Source organism: Echinops telfairi, unplaced genomic scaffold (genome assembly GCF_000313985.2).
Source record: "Echinops telfairi isolate 266 unplaced genomic scaffold, ASM31398v2 ScPeMD7_9;HRSCAF=40, whole genome shotgun sequence".
Classification (NCBI taxonomy): Eukaryota; Metazoa; Chordata; class Mammalia; order Afrosoricida; family Tenrecidae; genus Echinops; species Echinops telfairi.
The window spans coordinates 75,010,041-75,028,113 of record NW_022103906.1 but is presented as its reverse complement, the minus strand read 5'-3'; the positions used below and the strand labels follow the sequence as shown (position 1 = coordinate 75,028,113).

General features: G+C 40.6%; 1 protein-coding gene across 1 annotated transcript in view; it reads left to right on the top strand.

The window, feature by feature from the left end:
- ALMS1 (ALMS1 centrosome and basal body associated protein) overlaps positions 1 to 18,073 on the top strand; it is a 99,397-nt gene that overhangs the window by 36,163 nt on the left and 45,161 nt on the right. The window contains exons 9-11 of the mRNA XM_045286583.1: positions 492 to 2,221; positions 11,792 to 12,012; positions 16,343 to 16,468. Coding sequence (XP_045142518.1) covers positions 492 to 2,221; positions 11,792 to 12,012; positions 16,343 to 16,468 — 2,077 coding nt within the window. The remainder of the gene's footprint in view (positions 1 to 491; positions 2,222 to 11,791; positions 12,013 to 16,342; positions 16,469 to 18,073) is intronic.

Sequence of the window (18,073 nt, the reverse complement as noted above, 5' to 3'; positions counted from 1 at the left end):
AAAGAGTGAAGAGTCTTTATTACTAAAGGGAAGAAGGGGGAAATGAGTTCTGGGGACAATAGTAGATTTTGCTCTGGGTCCTTTAGTGAACACTTTTGAGAACTGTATCATGAGTCATTATATTCTCTAAGTGTCTGTTTCTTGCTGGGTTCTCATACCTTCCCTATTGTAAAAGAAAAGGAGAGCTCTAATGGCATTGTGGGAGTTGGGCATTAAAATACTGAACCTCAAGGTCAGCAGTTCAAAACCACCAGCCACTCTATGGGAGAAAGATGAGGCTATCTGCTCTTACAAAGATGGATGGCCTCAGAAATCCTATACAGGGTCATCGTGAGTCAGAACTGATGTGGTGGCAGTGGATTGGGTTTTTTAAGTTTTTATTGTAAAATAATGGCACAGTCTGAGTTTCATGTCAGATCTTAGCCTGGATATAGAGTTGATGTATAACTATCTGGAACTACTTCATGTAAGAACCCATTCATATCTTCTAGGGTTTCCAGAGTCCACGGGGAATAGGACGCCAGCCAGAAGCCGTGTGTAGTCACATTATCATTGAGAGCCACGAAAAGGGCTGCTTGAGGACTCTGACTGCTCAGCAGACACAACTGGACGATCACCCGTGTGCCTTCCAATCCGATGAGCCAGAAGAAGCCTTCAGAGCACAGGAAGGCCCGTCGTCACGGAGAGCCAGGCACACGACCCTTTCCAGATCACTCGACCAGAACCACCCCCGTTTCAAAGTTTGGAATTCCTTGGGGCTGCAAAGCCACTCCCCATTTCCAGACTTTACATCTGATAACTTTAAAGTGAGCAAGGATCTTCGAATGCCATTCCATGAAAAGATGGACCCTTGGTTGTCAGAATTCGTAGAACCTTCTTGTGTGCCACTGGAGGGAATGGATATCCATGCTTCATCACACATCGCACCCCCAGAATCCCTGCAAAAAGTTACCACCTCCATTACTTTTGCATCTCACAGACATTCGAAATGCATTTCAGATTCCTCTGTTTTTAAGGTTGGTGTTACTGAAGGTGGTACTGGAACATCTGTGGGGGTATTTAATTCTCGTTTCACCGAAGAACAAAATCCCATTCACAATCAAAACCAGAGAGCCTCTTCCCCTTTTTCATTTAACATGTATAGTCATCCGCCTGATAGAAATCTGACTATTTTAGCGAAGAGCGGCAAGCAAAGCCACAAATTACCTGTTAATTTTGAACATGCTCACCAAGAAGAAAACCTCTTTAGAAAATCACATTTTAACATCAGTCCTTCTGAACCTCGTCCTAGGGTGCTTGGTAGCAATTTCATCAGCCAGGGCAGACTGAGTTCTGCACTCAGAGTGAAAGAGAAGAATATTGCTGTGACTCCAGATATTCCTTCACTGATTTTTCTTGAACAGCGTGAACTCTTTGAACAAACCAAAGTCCCACATGCAAATCATCACCTGAGAAAGCACCGTCACTCCCCTCCTCAGCATCAAGATTATGTACCTTCAAACCTCCCTTCTCAGTTCCTCCCAGAACAACAAGAGCTCTTTGAACAAAGCCAAGCCTCACATGAAGATTCCCAGATGAGGGAACACTCTACTCCCGTTCCTCCGGGCCAGGATTGCATCGCATTAGACCTTCCTTCGGACATTTTTCTTGAACAACGCAAGCTTTTGGAACAGAGCGGTGGCCCGTGTATAGATCACCACCATTCCCCCTTCCCTCCGGATCAGGGATGTGTCATGGGAAAGGACGACCACCATCATCAGCCCACACTACACGTTCCTGAGATGGTAAATGTTGACCCCGAGTTCAACAATAAAGTCTCCCATGCAGTCTCAGATCACTGTGCCCCACCTTTAAATAGAAAAGCAGTTTCTTGTGTTCGTATAACTCTTTCTCCCAAGGCTTCTTCCAAGTTGGAAAATGGAACCTCAGATAAAAGAGTACATAAAGTGGATCCTATTTATAAACCAAGGGTGAACAGAGAGTTCAACTCTGAGCAACAGACCGGATCTTCGATTGTGACGGAACCAAGCTCAGGATCTAAATCTTCACTAGACTTCCATATTGTACATTTTCCTGTTACAGACAGTAATATTACTACTCAAGACTTGAAAGTGGTACCTTCTCAGGGTAGTCAGGTAGAGACCTCAAGGCAAACACAAGCGAACGTTTCAACTAGGGAAGGCGCTTCCAAGACAGAGAGGACTCCTGCATCTGCTAATCGGTGAGTCCATGGTAATAACAAGTCAGCTGGCGGCATTTGTCATAAAGGGTTTAAAATACATTTAAGTACATTCAGCTGCTTGGAAGAAAGGCAATACAATTTCTCTTTGGGGAGATTGTATCTGATTCTTTTCATAGGTGTCTTTCAGGAAAATGAAATAGGGAAGAGAGAGCACGGAAGAGTAACATGCATTCTTTCAGAGGGCTTTTGGAAGAGTTAACATCATGTCTTGTGTAGCATCGTGATTCAAATGCAAGTCTTCTGTCTTCCATATATATTGTCCAGCCTTTATATGCACATGGTACAATGGGAAACAGGGAATATCTTTGCTTTTTAACACTTTAATAATATCTCTTGCACCAGATCTAATCAGTACGTCATTTGACTTCGTGATGGCTGCTTCCTTAGGTGTTGATTGTAGATACAAGTGAAATTAATTCCTTCCCATCATCATTACTTTCTCCATTGTGAAACCTTTACTTTCTTTATATTGAGGTATAATCCATACTGAAGGCAGTAGTCTTTGACTTTCACTGGTAAATGCCTCAAGTCTACTTCACTTTCAACAAGCAGGGTTGCTGAGACAGTATGTATGTATATATTGCAGCATGTTGCAATTGCATTGTAGTGCAGATTGTTAGTGAATCTTGTTCAGGCAAGCAAAGAGCTCCAGAAGGCTCAGGTTTTTGTGTCCTGTAGGAAGCCGACCACTCTGACAATGCCAAACCTGTGAGGGCTTCTTTTGTGTGACCCAAACTAGTGGGCAACAGGGTCTGGAGAGTTGCAGCCTCATGACTTGGTATCATCATAATCTATGTAGAATAAAGCATTCCTTCCCTTCCTACTTTTGTTAGGTTTCTGGGATCGTTTTCCCCGGTTCTTGCTTCTCAATGCTGAAAGAATTCAGCGCAGCAGAAGCACTTTTGTAAATCCAAGTAACTTTTATGAAGGAAAGGGAAGTTTCAGGTAATAGTTTCAGCAGTACATGCTATTTCTGGAAAATGTGCATGCCTGTGGGGGGGACCGCACAAATTTGAGACTGAAGATGGCTACTTCAGGGAGTGTGGAAAAGCCACGTGGAAGGAGCACCAGAACAAGAGAGCGACTGCCCTTGGTCTCTGCTTTTTATCCCCTCCTATCCCCACTGGAGCGGGGCATGATTGAGGGAACTGGCTGTTCTTAGTGGCTGAGTTCCGGTGCATGTGTGATGTAATGTTGCTGGTGCCTAGTGTGCAGGCCCAGGTTGACCTTCACCTGCCTGCGCCTAGGTGGCCTTGGTCTGAGCATGTCGAGCTGTGGATCGCCCCATGGGTGTCCAATGCCTGCCTGATTTCTTTCAAACCCCCTAATTTTTATTTATATTAGGTATTCAGTGGAGACAACCCCCTTTATCCCTAATCTTCCTACTTTTCACTTTTAGGGAAGATTTTTAAAGGATTTGTTATGTTAGACCAAAAATGGACGCACTGGTGTGGAGTTGAATCCAACTCGTAGCAACCTTATAGGCCAGTATGGACCTACTCCGTAGGGTCTCCAAGACTGTAAGTCTCTATGGAAGTGGACTGCGCCACATCTTTCTCCTGCAGGGAGTGTGGTGGGCTCAAACTGCTGATCTCTGTATCTAGGTGGTGTTGATTCCTCTTCTAGTGTTTGGTAGAATTCACCAAGGAAACCATCTGGCCAGTGCCTTTCTTTATTGCGAGGTTTTGGATGGTTGATTCAATCTTCTTGTTAGAGATTTTTTAAAATTTTCGATTTCTTCTGGAGTTACTTTTGGTAGTGTGTGTTTCTAGAAATCATTTCCATTAGGTTTTCCATGCGATGACATAAAATTGTTAACAGTGTTATTTTGTAATTTTTCTTTCCTTTAAAAGTAGATGTCCCCATGAGTTAGTTAATTGTGCCAGCCTGGCCGATAATCACATGTGGTGCTGGTTGAAAGGTGGAGGGATAAATGGGTGGTGAAGCCTCGCCTTTCTAGTTCTCGGGTCTCTTGTTTTCTGATGGTTGCATTGGGTGCAGCTGCCTTAGCAGTTCCCTGCTTCAGCTTGCAAGAATGACTTCCTACAAGACATCCCCAAGGAGAAGCTACATGGACCTACCCCATGCAGCCCTGGGTGCTGGAGCAGCCGTGTGGAGATGCTTACACGTTCACGGACTCAGCTTTCCTCCTGCAGTCGGCATTATTGCCTCTGTTTTGTGAGGTGAAGGACTTTGTGGACTGGTGTTGGGTTAATGGGTTAATGTTGGACTTGTGGGCTTGGGCAGCATTGGGTTGGGATGTTTTCATGATGCACATTTTCTTTGCGTAAAACTCTCTCTTATACATGAGTTGCTGTGGATTTGTTTCTCCAAAGTACCTAGACTAATACACCCCACTTTCATTTCTGTTTTTATAGATTGTATTGTATATCTTTTTTAAAGGAAATCTAGACAGATTTTGTCAATTTTTAAGTTTTCAAGAAAAAATTTTGTTTTTACTGATTTTTATCTTTTGTTTTCTGTTGTTTACCTCTGCTTTTATTTTTATTTTTCTAGCTTTGAGTATAGTTTGCTTACCTTCTTTTTCTAGTTCTTTAAGCAGTAAATGTTAGGTTATTGTTTTGAGTTGGTCTTTTTTAATGTGTGCAAATTTTCCTCTTAGCTGTACTTTCACACATCCCACAAATTTGAGTATGTTCTGTTTTTATTGTCATGTGTTCTAAGGTGTTTGCTGATAGCTCTATTTTTTTCTTAGACCCATTGACTGTTTAAGGATGTGTTCAACTTCAACCTATTTGTAAATTCCTTCTCTTCCCCCTTTTTTGCTTTTTATATTCCTTATTATTTTTATTATTTATTCAAGTTTCCAAACAGCACAAATATTAAGAGGTTGTGCTAAGCACCATCAGCATTATTCAGAACACTACCTTTACATTGTGACAGGATTTCTGCAAAATGATTTGAAGACGCTTTGTCCCTACTTCTTAGATTTATTGTGATTTCAGAAGCATCTTATGTGTATAGCTTTACAACTTTACATTTCCATTTGTGGAATATTTTTGCATATCTAAAATTTAGTGCTTTTATTTCTTTCATTCAGCTGTAAGAAATTGGTAGTACTCTGCATTATGATTAGTAAAGTAGGACAGCAAGAAGGAGGAAGCGTCTCAATGAAATGGTAACATGGTAACCGCAGCAACAGTTATGAGGGTGATGCAGGGCCAGTTCATTTTGTACTTACCCTCTGTTGCATGGAGGGTAAGCCGTGCGTTGGGACAGACTCAGTGGCACCTCACAACAACATCCGGACAAACGGGAAGCAAAAGCTTGAGTAAGACAAAGGTCTTCAGTTTTTAGATTAAAAGAGTAGGATGTTCACTTGCGCAGTTTAAAAACGTAATTAACTGAATGCTGTTTAAGGAAACAATGCAGGTGAGACACGTGGCAATCATGTCAACAGCTCTCATTCACGAAGGCAAAACTGTCTGCCAGACATGGCACAAAAAGCAAAGGAAGTAAGAAAAATAGCAATAGATGCCTTTTAAATTTTTATAAAAATGTATCCTCCAAAGATTATGTGATTATGTAGCCTGGGCACACGTCTAATTTTGACTTTACTGTGAATGCATAGCTTTATTTTTATCATCGTAGGTATACGAGGGGGTACCCCTCCGCCTCCAAAGCTGTGTCTTTAAATTTTTTTTTACAAAGCAACCTTATCACCTCAAAGTACTCTCCATTGCACTTAATACATTTGTCAAATCTGTACTTCCATCCCTGGAAACATTTTTCAAACTTATCTGTTTGGATGGCTGACTGCACCTTCCTCATTTTTTTTCTTCACCACTGCTTCTACTTAATCAAATAGCTGTCATTTTATGTCCCTCTTCATTCGCGGAAACAAAAAGAAGTCCCACGGAGTGAGGTCAGTTGATTAAAGTGCATGAGGCAAGGGTGTTTTTTTGCCCAAAACTGGCACACTGAGATGGCTGCGTGAGCAGGTGCATTGTTGTAGTGACAAAATTAGGCCTTTTTACCACATACCATTATGCAATCTTTTCAGAACCCCTAAATAGAAAGCTTGATTAACAGTCTGACCTGGTGGAACACACTATGAGTTGACATTTTTATCTGTGTGGGAGGGAAGTTGATGGACATCCAGAACGAGGTTTGTCATAAATCAACATTTCACCTTTTTTGAAAGTGGTTTTCTCGTACACTTGAGTTTTTCCTATAGCACTGCCCTTGTAAGCTGTGTTCAACACTACAACAGTTTCTGTGACATTTTTCCTGAGCAGGAAACAAAATTTCACAGCTGTATGCTGTTCTCTTAAATCTTGGCATCACGAAAAAAAAAAAAAAGGTTCAAACAAAACTGCTTCCATGAAAAAATTAACTGTGACCACAGAAAACCTTCCCAGGTGACAGCACTGGGTGCACTAACTCAGAGCAAATTGCTTGATGCTCACCTAGTAGGAAAAATGCATAAAACAGCTCTGCTCCACCCAGCACAATTCCAGGGGTGGTTTGGGGAGGGTTTTTTGGGGGGAGGTATCCCCTTGTATAAATAACATTTGCCAACTCAAAGGTTCGTGTGATATCAGCTAAATTAGTCATGTTCTACAAGACTCAATAGTAACCACTGCCAAACTTTTATCGCTGTAAGCAAACACGGCTTCCTACCCTTTACCATTCTTTCTCACCATTGGTAGCCAGTGACAGAACATTTATTTCTATTTTTAAAAGCGAGAACTGTCGTGAAGTGTTGTGCAGCAGATTTTTCCCAGTGCAATGAATGCGTCATTTGGTCTCTTGACTGCTGCTTCTATGAGTATTGATTGACATTCTTTTTTTATTATTATTTAATCATTTTATTGGGGGGCTCTTATAAATCTTAAAACAATCCATCATTCAGTAGTATTAAGCACACTTGTACATATGTTGCCATCAACATTTCCAAAACAATGTCTTTCTACTTGAGCCCTTGGTATCAGCTCCTTTTTTTTTTGCTCCTCCAACCCTCATGAATCCGTGATAAATTATATATTATTATTGTTATTTCTTGTCTTACACTGTCCATTCTCTCCCTTCACCCACCTTTCTATTATTCGTTCCCCTGAAGATGAAATTCTTAACAACTTCAATCAGCTGTGAGGTTTTCTTTACATTGAGTCATAATCCACACTGAAGATTGCAATCCTCGCTCTTCATCAGCAAGTACTTCAAGTCCTCCTTACTTTAGCAAGGTTGTGTAATCTGCGTATCGCAATTTGTTGATAAGCCTTCCTCCAATCCTGCTGCCACATTCTTTATATAATCCAGCTTCTCTGATGCTTTGCTCAGCATACAGATTGAGTAAGTATGGTGAGAGGATACAACCCTGTCACACACCTTTTCTGATTTTAAGCCATGCAATTTTCCCTTATTCGCACAACGGCTTCTTAATCCATGTACAGGTTCTGCATGAGCACAAGGCAGTGTTCTTGAATTCCCATTCTAATTAAGGCTATCCATATGGACTATGCACATAGGTTTGATTATGTTATATGTGGATTTCACAGAGGGCTCGTGAATAGTTGAGGTCATGCAAAGTGGTTTTTTGTCTTTCCATGTATGACAAGAACAATGAGTTCTTTCCACGAGGTTGTCATATCTCCTCTTTGAATATTCTTGGATTTTCCTTTCAATAATTTCTCCTCTATAGTACCATAGATTGGTGCTTTGTTTTTCAATAATAGCTCAGCAATAGACATGCTGTTGTAGTAATTATCCTGGTAAACATGATGCCAACAAGAAGACAGGCTGTGAGATGGATAAATATAGTGTCTTGTAACTTTTTGCCGTCACCCGAAGAAATCTTGAAGTTGCAAATGTAGCCAGTCTCACGTTCACAAAGCGCCCTCACTAAAATCCCATGTTTTTATTATTTTTGCTGGATTATACATTCTGAAGATAATATGTCCTCTCCATGGTATCATTTGCTTCATCAAGTGATAATTGCTGTTTGCTGTTTGGGTACTGAGATTTGGGAATGAAGTGATCCGAAGAGGCCTGACTTGGAGAAGCCTATCTTTGTTAGCTGTCACTTCTGAGTTATCCCTTGGATGAAAGAATAGAAGGATTTGCTCAAAACTCAGTCATAGTTTTAGAAAATATGGGGGGCTGGTTAACCAATGGTGTTTCCATTCTGCCATTTCCATTTTCCCCTTCAATATAGGTAAACCAAGAAACATCTTTATAATGAAGTTTTAACTAGAGGTTTTGTGACATTTTTCCATTTGGTGATGGAATCAGTTGGTTTGAGAAGTAATTAGATCAAAGAAACTGTTATCAAAAAGTAAATCTGGACATCAGCCTGACAGAGTTCTGGTAGTGCAGTGGATTGTGCTGCAGGGTCAGCTGTTCAAACCCACAAGTTGCTCCACAGAAGAAAGATGAGGCTCTCTTCTTGCATAAATATCTACAACCTCAGAAACCCACAAAAGCAGATCTGCTCTGCCCTGTCGGGTCACTTTGAGTCAGAATCAAAAAGTAAATCTGTTACCTTTTTAATACTTTTTTTGGTCACCAAGTTGAACAGTTACACTTGAAGTATTTATGTAATCCTATAAGGTTGGTAAAATATCGTCTTCCATCCATTCTTCAGAATCATTTTCATTGTTAGATACTTATCTGAGTGTCTGGGGTCAGACTCATCACTATCTTCCTACAAAATATCACCTTCCAGCTGACTAATATATTTTCCAAAGTCACTCGGGCATTGAGACAAAATGTCTGTACATAATTCATTGAAAAGTTGGTCAGTGCCTTGACTCATCATTTTTAAACATGTGCCCTACCAAACTACGGATCGGAGCAGTCAGAAGTATCACACATCATGTTTCTGGGAATATGGATTGGACGGTTCCATAAAAAGGCCCATGTAGCAGAGGGTAAGACTGGGGACAGCTGACGTGAGAGACAGCTGCTGAAGGGCCTCACTCTGTAGAACCATCACCTAAACCAAGATAGCTGAGACTGGTCTGAAATGCTCCTGTGAGACCTATATTGCTTGGAGGCTTAACAGCTGTGTAAACTAGTAGGCATGTGTTAACTCTCCATCAGTTAGCATTGTTTGGCTAGGAAAACATGAGTATACTCCTGAAGAGTCAACTCTTGATGAGTCAGCAAAGTATTGACTTAAAGAACATAGAAGGGGGTGGGGGGTTATAAACTAAAAGTACAATAACAGTTGCCTTTACTAGTGCCCTGTGTTTTTTTGTTGAGTATCTTTCCATTTCAGCCTGAGTGACTTCAATCAGCATTTCTGACAGAGCAGGTCTACTTGTAACGAACTCTTCTCTTAGCGGTTTTTTTTTTTCTCTCTGGTAATATCTTTATTTTACCTAATCCTTGGCTGATTAGACAGAATTCTTGGCAGTTTTTCAGGGATTTTTTTGGTTTTTAATTTTTTATTTCTTCAAAACCAAACTCACTGCCATTAAGATGATTCTGACTCATAGCAACCCTATTAAGACACGGTGGAACTGCCCCTGTGGGTTTCTGAGAATGAACTGCCTTGTGATCTCCATTGTTTCTGTTGAAAAATCAGCTGTTAATCATATTGATGATTAGTCTGTGAAGCGTTGCGTCTCTTTGGCTGCTTTCAGTATTCCCTTTTCCCCAAGTATTTGACTCTTGGGTAATACAGTGATCATCTCCTTGATGTTATATTGTGCAGAGTTTGTTGACCTTCTTGCATGAGTGTATGTCTATGTGTGTGTATATATATATATATCTTTCATCAAATTGAAATGTTTTGGATCATTAGTGCCTCGAGTGGCTTAGCTTTGTAAGGAACTACCAGACTGCCTTCAGGTTGGTGATTACATTCTGGGTCCCCCAGCAGTGAAGGGGAGGGAGAGTTCTCGTTGCTCCATCCCTCCTGGTGTCGTCTGTCTGACATTCACGTTTGCATGGTAACTAAGGGGATAGTACTCTAGGATGAATCATCTTGATAGGGGTCCTCCGTCCACATGCTTGTGTTACGTTTACAAAAAAGTGTACACGTGCACTTGACTTGATCTGGCAACATTCTGTTCAGAATTTTTGCATCTATGTTCAAAAGTAGGATTGTCCTGTTTTCTTTTCTCAGAATTATCTTTTTTAATTAGTAAAGGTACAGAGAGCAGAGATTCAGAATTTCTATTTATTAAATACAGCTATTACTCCAATACAATACACTCCCTTTAAAACAACAAAACTAACTAACCTTTGTTTGGGAATCATCTTAAATTTACAGAAAAGTTAAAAACATACTAGAGTTTCCATTTTCCCCCTTACTCAGTTTCTCTTATTATTGACATCCTACTTAACTATAGTGCATTTGTCAAAATTAAGAAACCAACTTAAAAATTTTTTTGTTTAACCAACATTTTAAAATTATATTCACTTGGGGTTTTTTTGGTTTGTAAACCACAGCCCGGACTCTATCTGGATCTCATCAGATTTTTAATTCATGCCCATTTTTTTCTTCTTCTGGGACCCAGTCTAAGGCCGTAACATTGTTTTTAGTTGTTAGGTTTCCTTGGTCTGCACCCATTTTGACAATTTCTCGTTCTTTCTTTGTTTTTCGTGAATTAACAGTTTTGAAAAATACTGGCCAGGTACTTGGTAGAACATGCTCCAATTTGGGTCTGTCTGGTGGTGGTTTTGTTTGGTAATGGGCTGTAACTAGAATACCACAGAGGTGTATGCAGGCCCTTTCCCAGTGCATTGTAGGAGAATGGGCATGTCATCCTTGGTCATGTTTAAGGTGGTTGTTTGAGATAAGCAGTAATTGCCAGAATTCTCCATTATGTAAAGTCACATATTTTCCTTTTTTATACTGTTCTTTGGAATCTAGTCACTAAGTCTAAATCATGCTCTGGGCGTGATGGAAGGGTTATGCTTCATCTCAGAGAGGAGGAGTATCTACGTACTTTATTTTGAATTCTTTTGTAAGAAAGATTTGTCTCCCCACCCCCTAACTATCTATTCAATCATTTGTTTATTCTGTTCTGTTTTAATCGGAATTTGATATACTTTAATAAACACTTATAATATTGAAAACCTCGTGTTTCTCTGTTGGCTTATAAACTCTTTGAGAGAAGGACTGTATTTCTGATTTATCTTTGTGTACTCTTAGTCTGTAGTCCCTTTATTCATGATCGACTTCTAGTAGTTTAAAAGAATAAATTAATACATTTTTACTTCATCTGAAAAGTACCTTTTCCTCTGCTAATGTAGATAAAAGATCATTTCATTTGATTGAAAAGTCAGTTTTATAAAGTAAAACATTAATAGATTTATGCATGTTCCAGTGACATTAAGTGAGGATGCACAGGACCATGTGGTACTTCCTTCTGTTGTGCACAGGGTTGCTGTGAGTGGGAGCCGAGAACCACCACCCCTGGAAATTACCGTAAGCTTTTGAAGTTGGTGTAATATCTCAAATATTTCTGATAGCTACTTAAGTGTTCCTTGACACCACTTTTGGAAAAAATTTTGGTATTTGTTGGGTTATTGATAGGTAAAGGTAACCCACTATCTTATCTGTTTATCGTTTAGACCACTAGAGCAGCTCAAGACCTCAGCAGAAAAATTATCATCAGATGCTGTCACCCAGATAACAACAGAAAGCCCAGAAAAGACCTTGTTTTCGTCTGAGATTTTTATTAATACTGAAGATCGTGGGAGTAAAATTCCAAAGCCCAAGCCTGTAGGTCAACCTATCAGGTTTGCTTCATCGTCTTCAATCCAGCACATTTCTACTACACGTTGCACACTCGGTAAGACACTGTGATTGCACTGTAGTTCAAGTTGCCAGTGTTAGTTGTGACTGTTTCAGAAAATAGTAGTTCACAAGTTAACTGTGGCTTCAGAAAATCTAAATGTGACTTAAACATTGGGATCCACCATAACTATGTCACCCTTTGGTAGCTATAAGGTGACCGGACAGTCCCAATTTTTAACAATTTTTCCCATATCCCGCAGCGTTTTTAAAAAGTCCCGAGTTTCAGAAAGAATGCACGACAAGCTAGGATATACTGTTTTCGGCTGCCCTGTGGCTATTTCGCCAGGATAAGAGTTTTATCAGTGGTGCCCCGCTTTACCCATGTTAAAATCTGGTCACCTTAGCTATGAAGAAAGTATGCTTTATTTTGTTTTATCTCGGTTTTACTGTCAAGCTGTCAAGTATGATTATTGTACTAGAGTTAACATGCGGAGCTTATATTTCCTGTGGTTAACTTTATACCTTCATACCCAACATAGAAGTTGGAAGGGGGAAAAAAGAAGTTAGAAGAATGAAGTACTGTTGAGGTCTGCTTTTAAAAAGGCAGATGAATTATCAGCATCTTATATTGTAGTAATGTTAGGTGCTGTAATAAATAGATGGCAGAATATACTGTGGCGCAAGCACGACAGCAGTTTAGCATTTCTCACTCATAAAACGGTCAACCCAGGGACACTATGACTCCTCTATCTTTAAAATGTGGATCCCAAAGTTATCTTGGATCCACTATTCCAGTCTGGGACAAAGAGCATAGAGGTGTGTGTACATGAGAGGTTTTTATGAGCCAGGCCTTCTCAAAAACTCACTGCCTTCCAGTTGATGCCAATCCACAGTGACCCTGTGGGACAGAGTAGAACTGTCCCTGTGGGTTTCAGAGACTTTAACTCTTTATGGAAGTAGAAAGCCTCATCTTTCTCCCCGAGGAGCAGCTGGTAGTTTCGAACCGCTGACCTTTCAGTTAACAACCTGACATGTAACCACTACGTCACCAGGGAGCCAGGCCTTAGAATGGCTCAAATAAGTTTCCACAGGATAGGAATGTAGTTGGGTTGTATTTTCCAAGAAGAAGCAGAATAGGTTTTGGTGAAAACTAACAGTCTCTACATGAAGTCTACATTTAGAACATTATGTACTGTAATTTCAATACTGTTTTGATAGTGCTTATACTGTATAATCTAAAATCTTTTAAGCTTTTCTACATATGCCTAATGAGAAAGAAAATTGCTTAGTTCCAGTTTTAAGGTACACTGAATTGTATTTAATAACCACTATGTTAGGGTTCTCCATTGAAGTATCTAGAAGATACCTAGAAAGACACATGTGGAATCCTTGGTGGTACCAACAGTTAATATGTTCACTTGCTAACTGGAAGGTTGACAGGTTTGAGTCCACTCAGAGGTTAACTCAGAAGAAAGCCTTTGGGGTAGGCATGACCATGAATTAGAATGGACTCATTGACTGGTTTGACTTATATATACATATTATATAATTTTGTTAGCTAGATGGACACAGAGGGAGTTGTTACTTGGTTGGGTTTTGATGACTGTGCTCATGTGATTGTTGTTGTTGGGGTAGTTAAATGCCGTCGAGTCGGTTCTGTGTACAACAGAACAAAGCCCTGTTCAGTCGTGCGCCATCCTCACAGTCGTTCATACGTTTGAGCCCATTGTTGTGGCTGCATGCGCTAAAGGGGCTGCCGAGTTGAAATTTGTAGAGCAAGCTAGCAGACTAGAAACTCCGAGAGAAGTTATTGTTACAGTACTGACCCTAAAAATTTTAGGGAAGGCTGGTAGGATTTACATTCAGGCAGAATGTAATGCTACATACAGTCTCATGGCAGATTTTCCTCATTTGTAAACCTTAATTTTAACTCTTAGGACCTTCCACTGATTGAATGAGACCCACCCATCTTTTAAGGGTGATCCCCTTTACTTAAAGGCAACTCATTGGAGATGTAGCCATGTGTACACAATACTTCCACAGCAACATGTAAGTTAGTGCTTGATTAAGTAGTTGGGTACTATACCCCAGCCAAGAAGTCCTTGTGGTACAAGGTCAGCAATTCAAACCCCCTAGCCATTTTTCGGGAGAAAGATGAATCTGGCTGGTCCCATAAAGATTTCTAGGCTCAGAAACCCAATGAAGCAGTTCTACTCTGACCTGTAAGGTAGCTGTGATCCTGGATTGACCCAACGATACTGGGTTTAGTATAGCCAAGTCAAGACATAAAAGTAACCATCACAGCTACCAAATTTTATATACACTGGTAAAGGAGTAAAATCAACACATTAATACACTAATAGTAACATGTGTAATAATAATCAAATAATAGTTGGGTAAGTGTTACAAAGCTCTTTATCTCCTCTATTAAGTGTTTGGAGGCACCCTGCTCAACCATCAAACCTCTTGCCCAAAGAGACTCAGCTCTCTTGCTCCGTGGATCAGGAAGCCCTCTCACTCTCTCTTGGTTCTGCCTCTACTGCCACCATGGTACTGCCACTGCTTCTTAGTCTCCTGTGTTACACAGCTTTCTTTATCTGACTCCTGGACCTGGGATGATCTCATTTTGTAGAGGAGGAAAATGAGACCAAACTGTTCAAGGTCACATAGGTAGGAAGTGGTAGCTTCAGTGAACATAAAATCAACTGATTGATTGCCTATCAAGTGTGTATTGGAGTAAACGATAAGCTGTTTTAGCAACTTCCAGAATGCAGGCTGGGGATGCAGCGCAAGTAGCCTGCTTCATGTCTGTGGCTCTGGTTTCCCTCGGGGTGACTTCTGTCTCTAGGTCCAGAATGGCACTGCATCGGTCCAAATCTCCAGCCGCTAGGAGGTGAGGCACTTTAATGGAGTGCCTAGAACTTGCATCCATTATTCTCACTCTCATACTGCGGGCACAGATGTAATCACATGGCCTTAGATGGCTTTGAGGGCGGCTGGGAAATAAAGGACATGAGTGGGTGGCTCTGTGCTGATTTAAAGATCAGGGAGTTTTATTTCTAATAAGAAGGGAGGGGGTGGATAATGCCAGGGGACCATTAGCAATTTCTGCATGAAAGAAAAGCATCAATACTCATATCTCATTAATTAGGCAAAGGGCAAAAACAGATGATTTCCAAAAAGAGCAATGTGTGTGATTAACAGGTATATAAAAAAAGATTCAACTTCTGTAAAACTCAAATAATTCTAAAATTTAAAAACAAAATTGCATTTACCTCTAGGAATTTTTTTGTAAGGATAAATTGAAATGGGTATTTTAAAAGTAATTTAGCAGTTAGCAATAGGTTTTTAAAAACTTTGTAAATGGCATACCCTTTTCACTCTAGAATTAGAGAATTTACCTGAGTTAGGGTAGCAGGGGACGTGCGTATGCTCTACACCGGAAAATCTTTATTGACACAACTTATCGTTGAAAATTTGACCTCAAACTGAGCTTTCATCATTGGGAGAAGAGTTAAGTACATTTACACATGGTATCGAATTAAAATGTAAAGACTCAGAAATAAAAATGATTGTTTTCATTATAAATATGCAGCAGGAAAGCAGAATCCCATAGTTCCTTATACATACTATATGCAGTGTAGATAGCTATGCCAACAAATTAGAGACAAAATACTGTGATAACATGCATTAAATTGTTAGTAATGGTATCTTCGAATGGCAGAACTTGGTCTCACTTTTATGTGTCAATGTTGAGAATATTTTTGTTGTTTTTTTAATCGTTTTATTAGGGGCTCATACAACTCCTATCACAATCCATACATACATCAGTTGTGTAAAGCACATTTGTACATTCATTGCCCTCATCATTCTCAAAACATTTGCTCTCCACTTAAGCCCCTGGCATCAGCTCCTCATTTTTCCCCTCCCTCCTTGCTCCCCCCTCCCTCATGAACCCTTGATAATTTATAAATTATTATTTTGTCATATCTTGCCCTGTCCGACGTCTCCCTTCACCCACTTTTCTGTTGTCCGTCCCGCAGGGAGGAAGTCACATGTAGATCTTTGTAATCGGTTCCCCCTTTCCAACCCACCCTCCCAGTATCGCCACTCACACCACTGGTCCTGAGAGGATCATGTGCCCTGGATTCCCTGTGTTTCCAGTTCCTATCTGTACCAGTGTACATCTCTGGTCTAGCCAAACTTACAAGGTAGAATTCGGATCATGATGCGGAGGGGGGGTGGGGGGGGGGAGCATTTAGGAACTAGAGGAAAGTTGTCTTTTTCATCGTTGCTACATCGCACGCTGACTGGCTCTCCTCCCCAGTGTTGAGAATGTTTTATTTTAAGAAATGTCTTTGTTGTTTTGATCTTTACCTCCTCAGCTCAGCCTTCACTGTTGCCATACAAGCCTTCTGGATGTTCAAAGATGTACTACGTTCCACAGTTAGAAAAAATTCCTCAATTCCTAGAAGCCAAATCAGACACTACTCTTGAGAGTTCACACTCAGGTATGCAGAAAGTCTTCACAACTGTATTTGTTGAAATTTGACTCTGGAGTGACCCTTGACAGCTCAGTGTTTGACTGTTGGTGGGTGGCATGTGCTATAGATGTCTGTTAGGTCCAGTTAGTTTATCGTGCTGTTCAAGTCTATTTCCTTGCTAAGTTTCTGCCTAGTTGTTATATCCATCACTGAAAGTAGGCATTGAGGGCTCTCCATATTAATGGTGGTTGTGTAGTTCTAATTTATTCTACTGGTTTTAATAGGAAAAAATAGTTAACTCAAGAATATGTAGGCCCAAGTGCATATTTCTGTGATATGGTGCAGTAAACAGCACAGAGGGCCTCTGACCACCTCCAGCTTCTCCATTGCCCTGAGGCTGGGGTCAGACACGCCTCTTGCTCTATCCTCCTTGACCCTTCCTCCCACCGCATTCTGCCTCTGCTGTTCCTGTTCCAGGATCTGTTGTAAAGGCCACATAGAATTCACAGACAATACTCACAATTATGGGCTTCATAGGTTACCACCATCCTGATGCCAGAATTGGAGGAAGGCTCATTAACAGCCTGCAATATGAAGGTGACACAACCTTGCTTGCTGAAAGTGAGGAGGACTTGAAGCACTTGCTGATGAAGATCAAGGATTGCAGCCTTCAGTATGGATTATAAGTCAATGTAAAGACGTCCAACATCTGTGCAACTGGACCAATAGGTAACATCATGATAAGTGGGAAAATGATTGAAAGTTGTCAAGGATTTCATTTTGGTTGGATCAGTTAGTGCTCATGGAAGCAGCAGCCAGGAGAAGAAAAGACGCGTTTCAGGGGGTAAATCTGTATAAGAGCTCTTCAGAGTACTGAAAAGCAAAGATGTTACTTTAAGGACTAAAGTGCACCTGACCCCAGCCATGCTATCTTCCATTGCCTCATATGCATGTGAAAGTAGGACATTGAGTAAGGAAGACAAAAGAAATTGTGTGTTTGAATTACACTGCTGGTGAAGAATACTGAAAGTACCATGGCCTGCTCACAGGACCAGCAAATCTATCTTGGAAGAAGTAGAGCCAGAGTGCTCCTTAGAAGCAAGGGTGGTTAGACTTCAGTCTCACATGTATACTAGGGGGTACCCCCCCCCAAAAAAAATACAGAATTTTTTTAAGCTATGTATTTTAATTTTTTTTTTTTAACAAAACAACCTTATCACCTTCAAATTACTCTCCCATTATACTTAATACATTTGTCAAATCTGCTATTCCATTCTTGGAAACATTTTTCAAACTCATCCGTTTGGATGGCTGATAGCACCTCCCTCGTTTTTTTCTTCACCACTTCTACATCGTCAAATCGATAACCAGGTGCATCAGAGACTGTGGCACAGAGGCTCAGCAGCGACACTGAAACTGGGAGACCTTCTCCTCATCTGGCCTGAGACTGGAACTGTGGGACAGATTGACAGGTGGGCTGATGTCCTAACCCAAGGAGGCAAATACCAAAGGATGATGTGACTGAGAGACTGTGGACCTGAGAGACACTTGGCTGCCACATGGCTGAGAGGCTGCGAACCAGAGAGAGAGACTTTGGCTTCAAGGTCACATAGGTAGGAAGTGGTAGCTTCA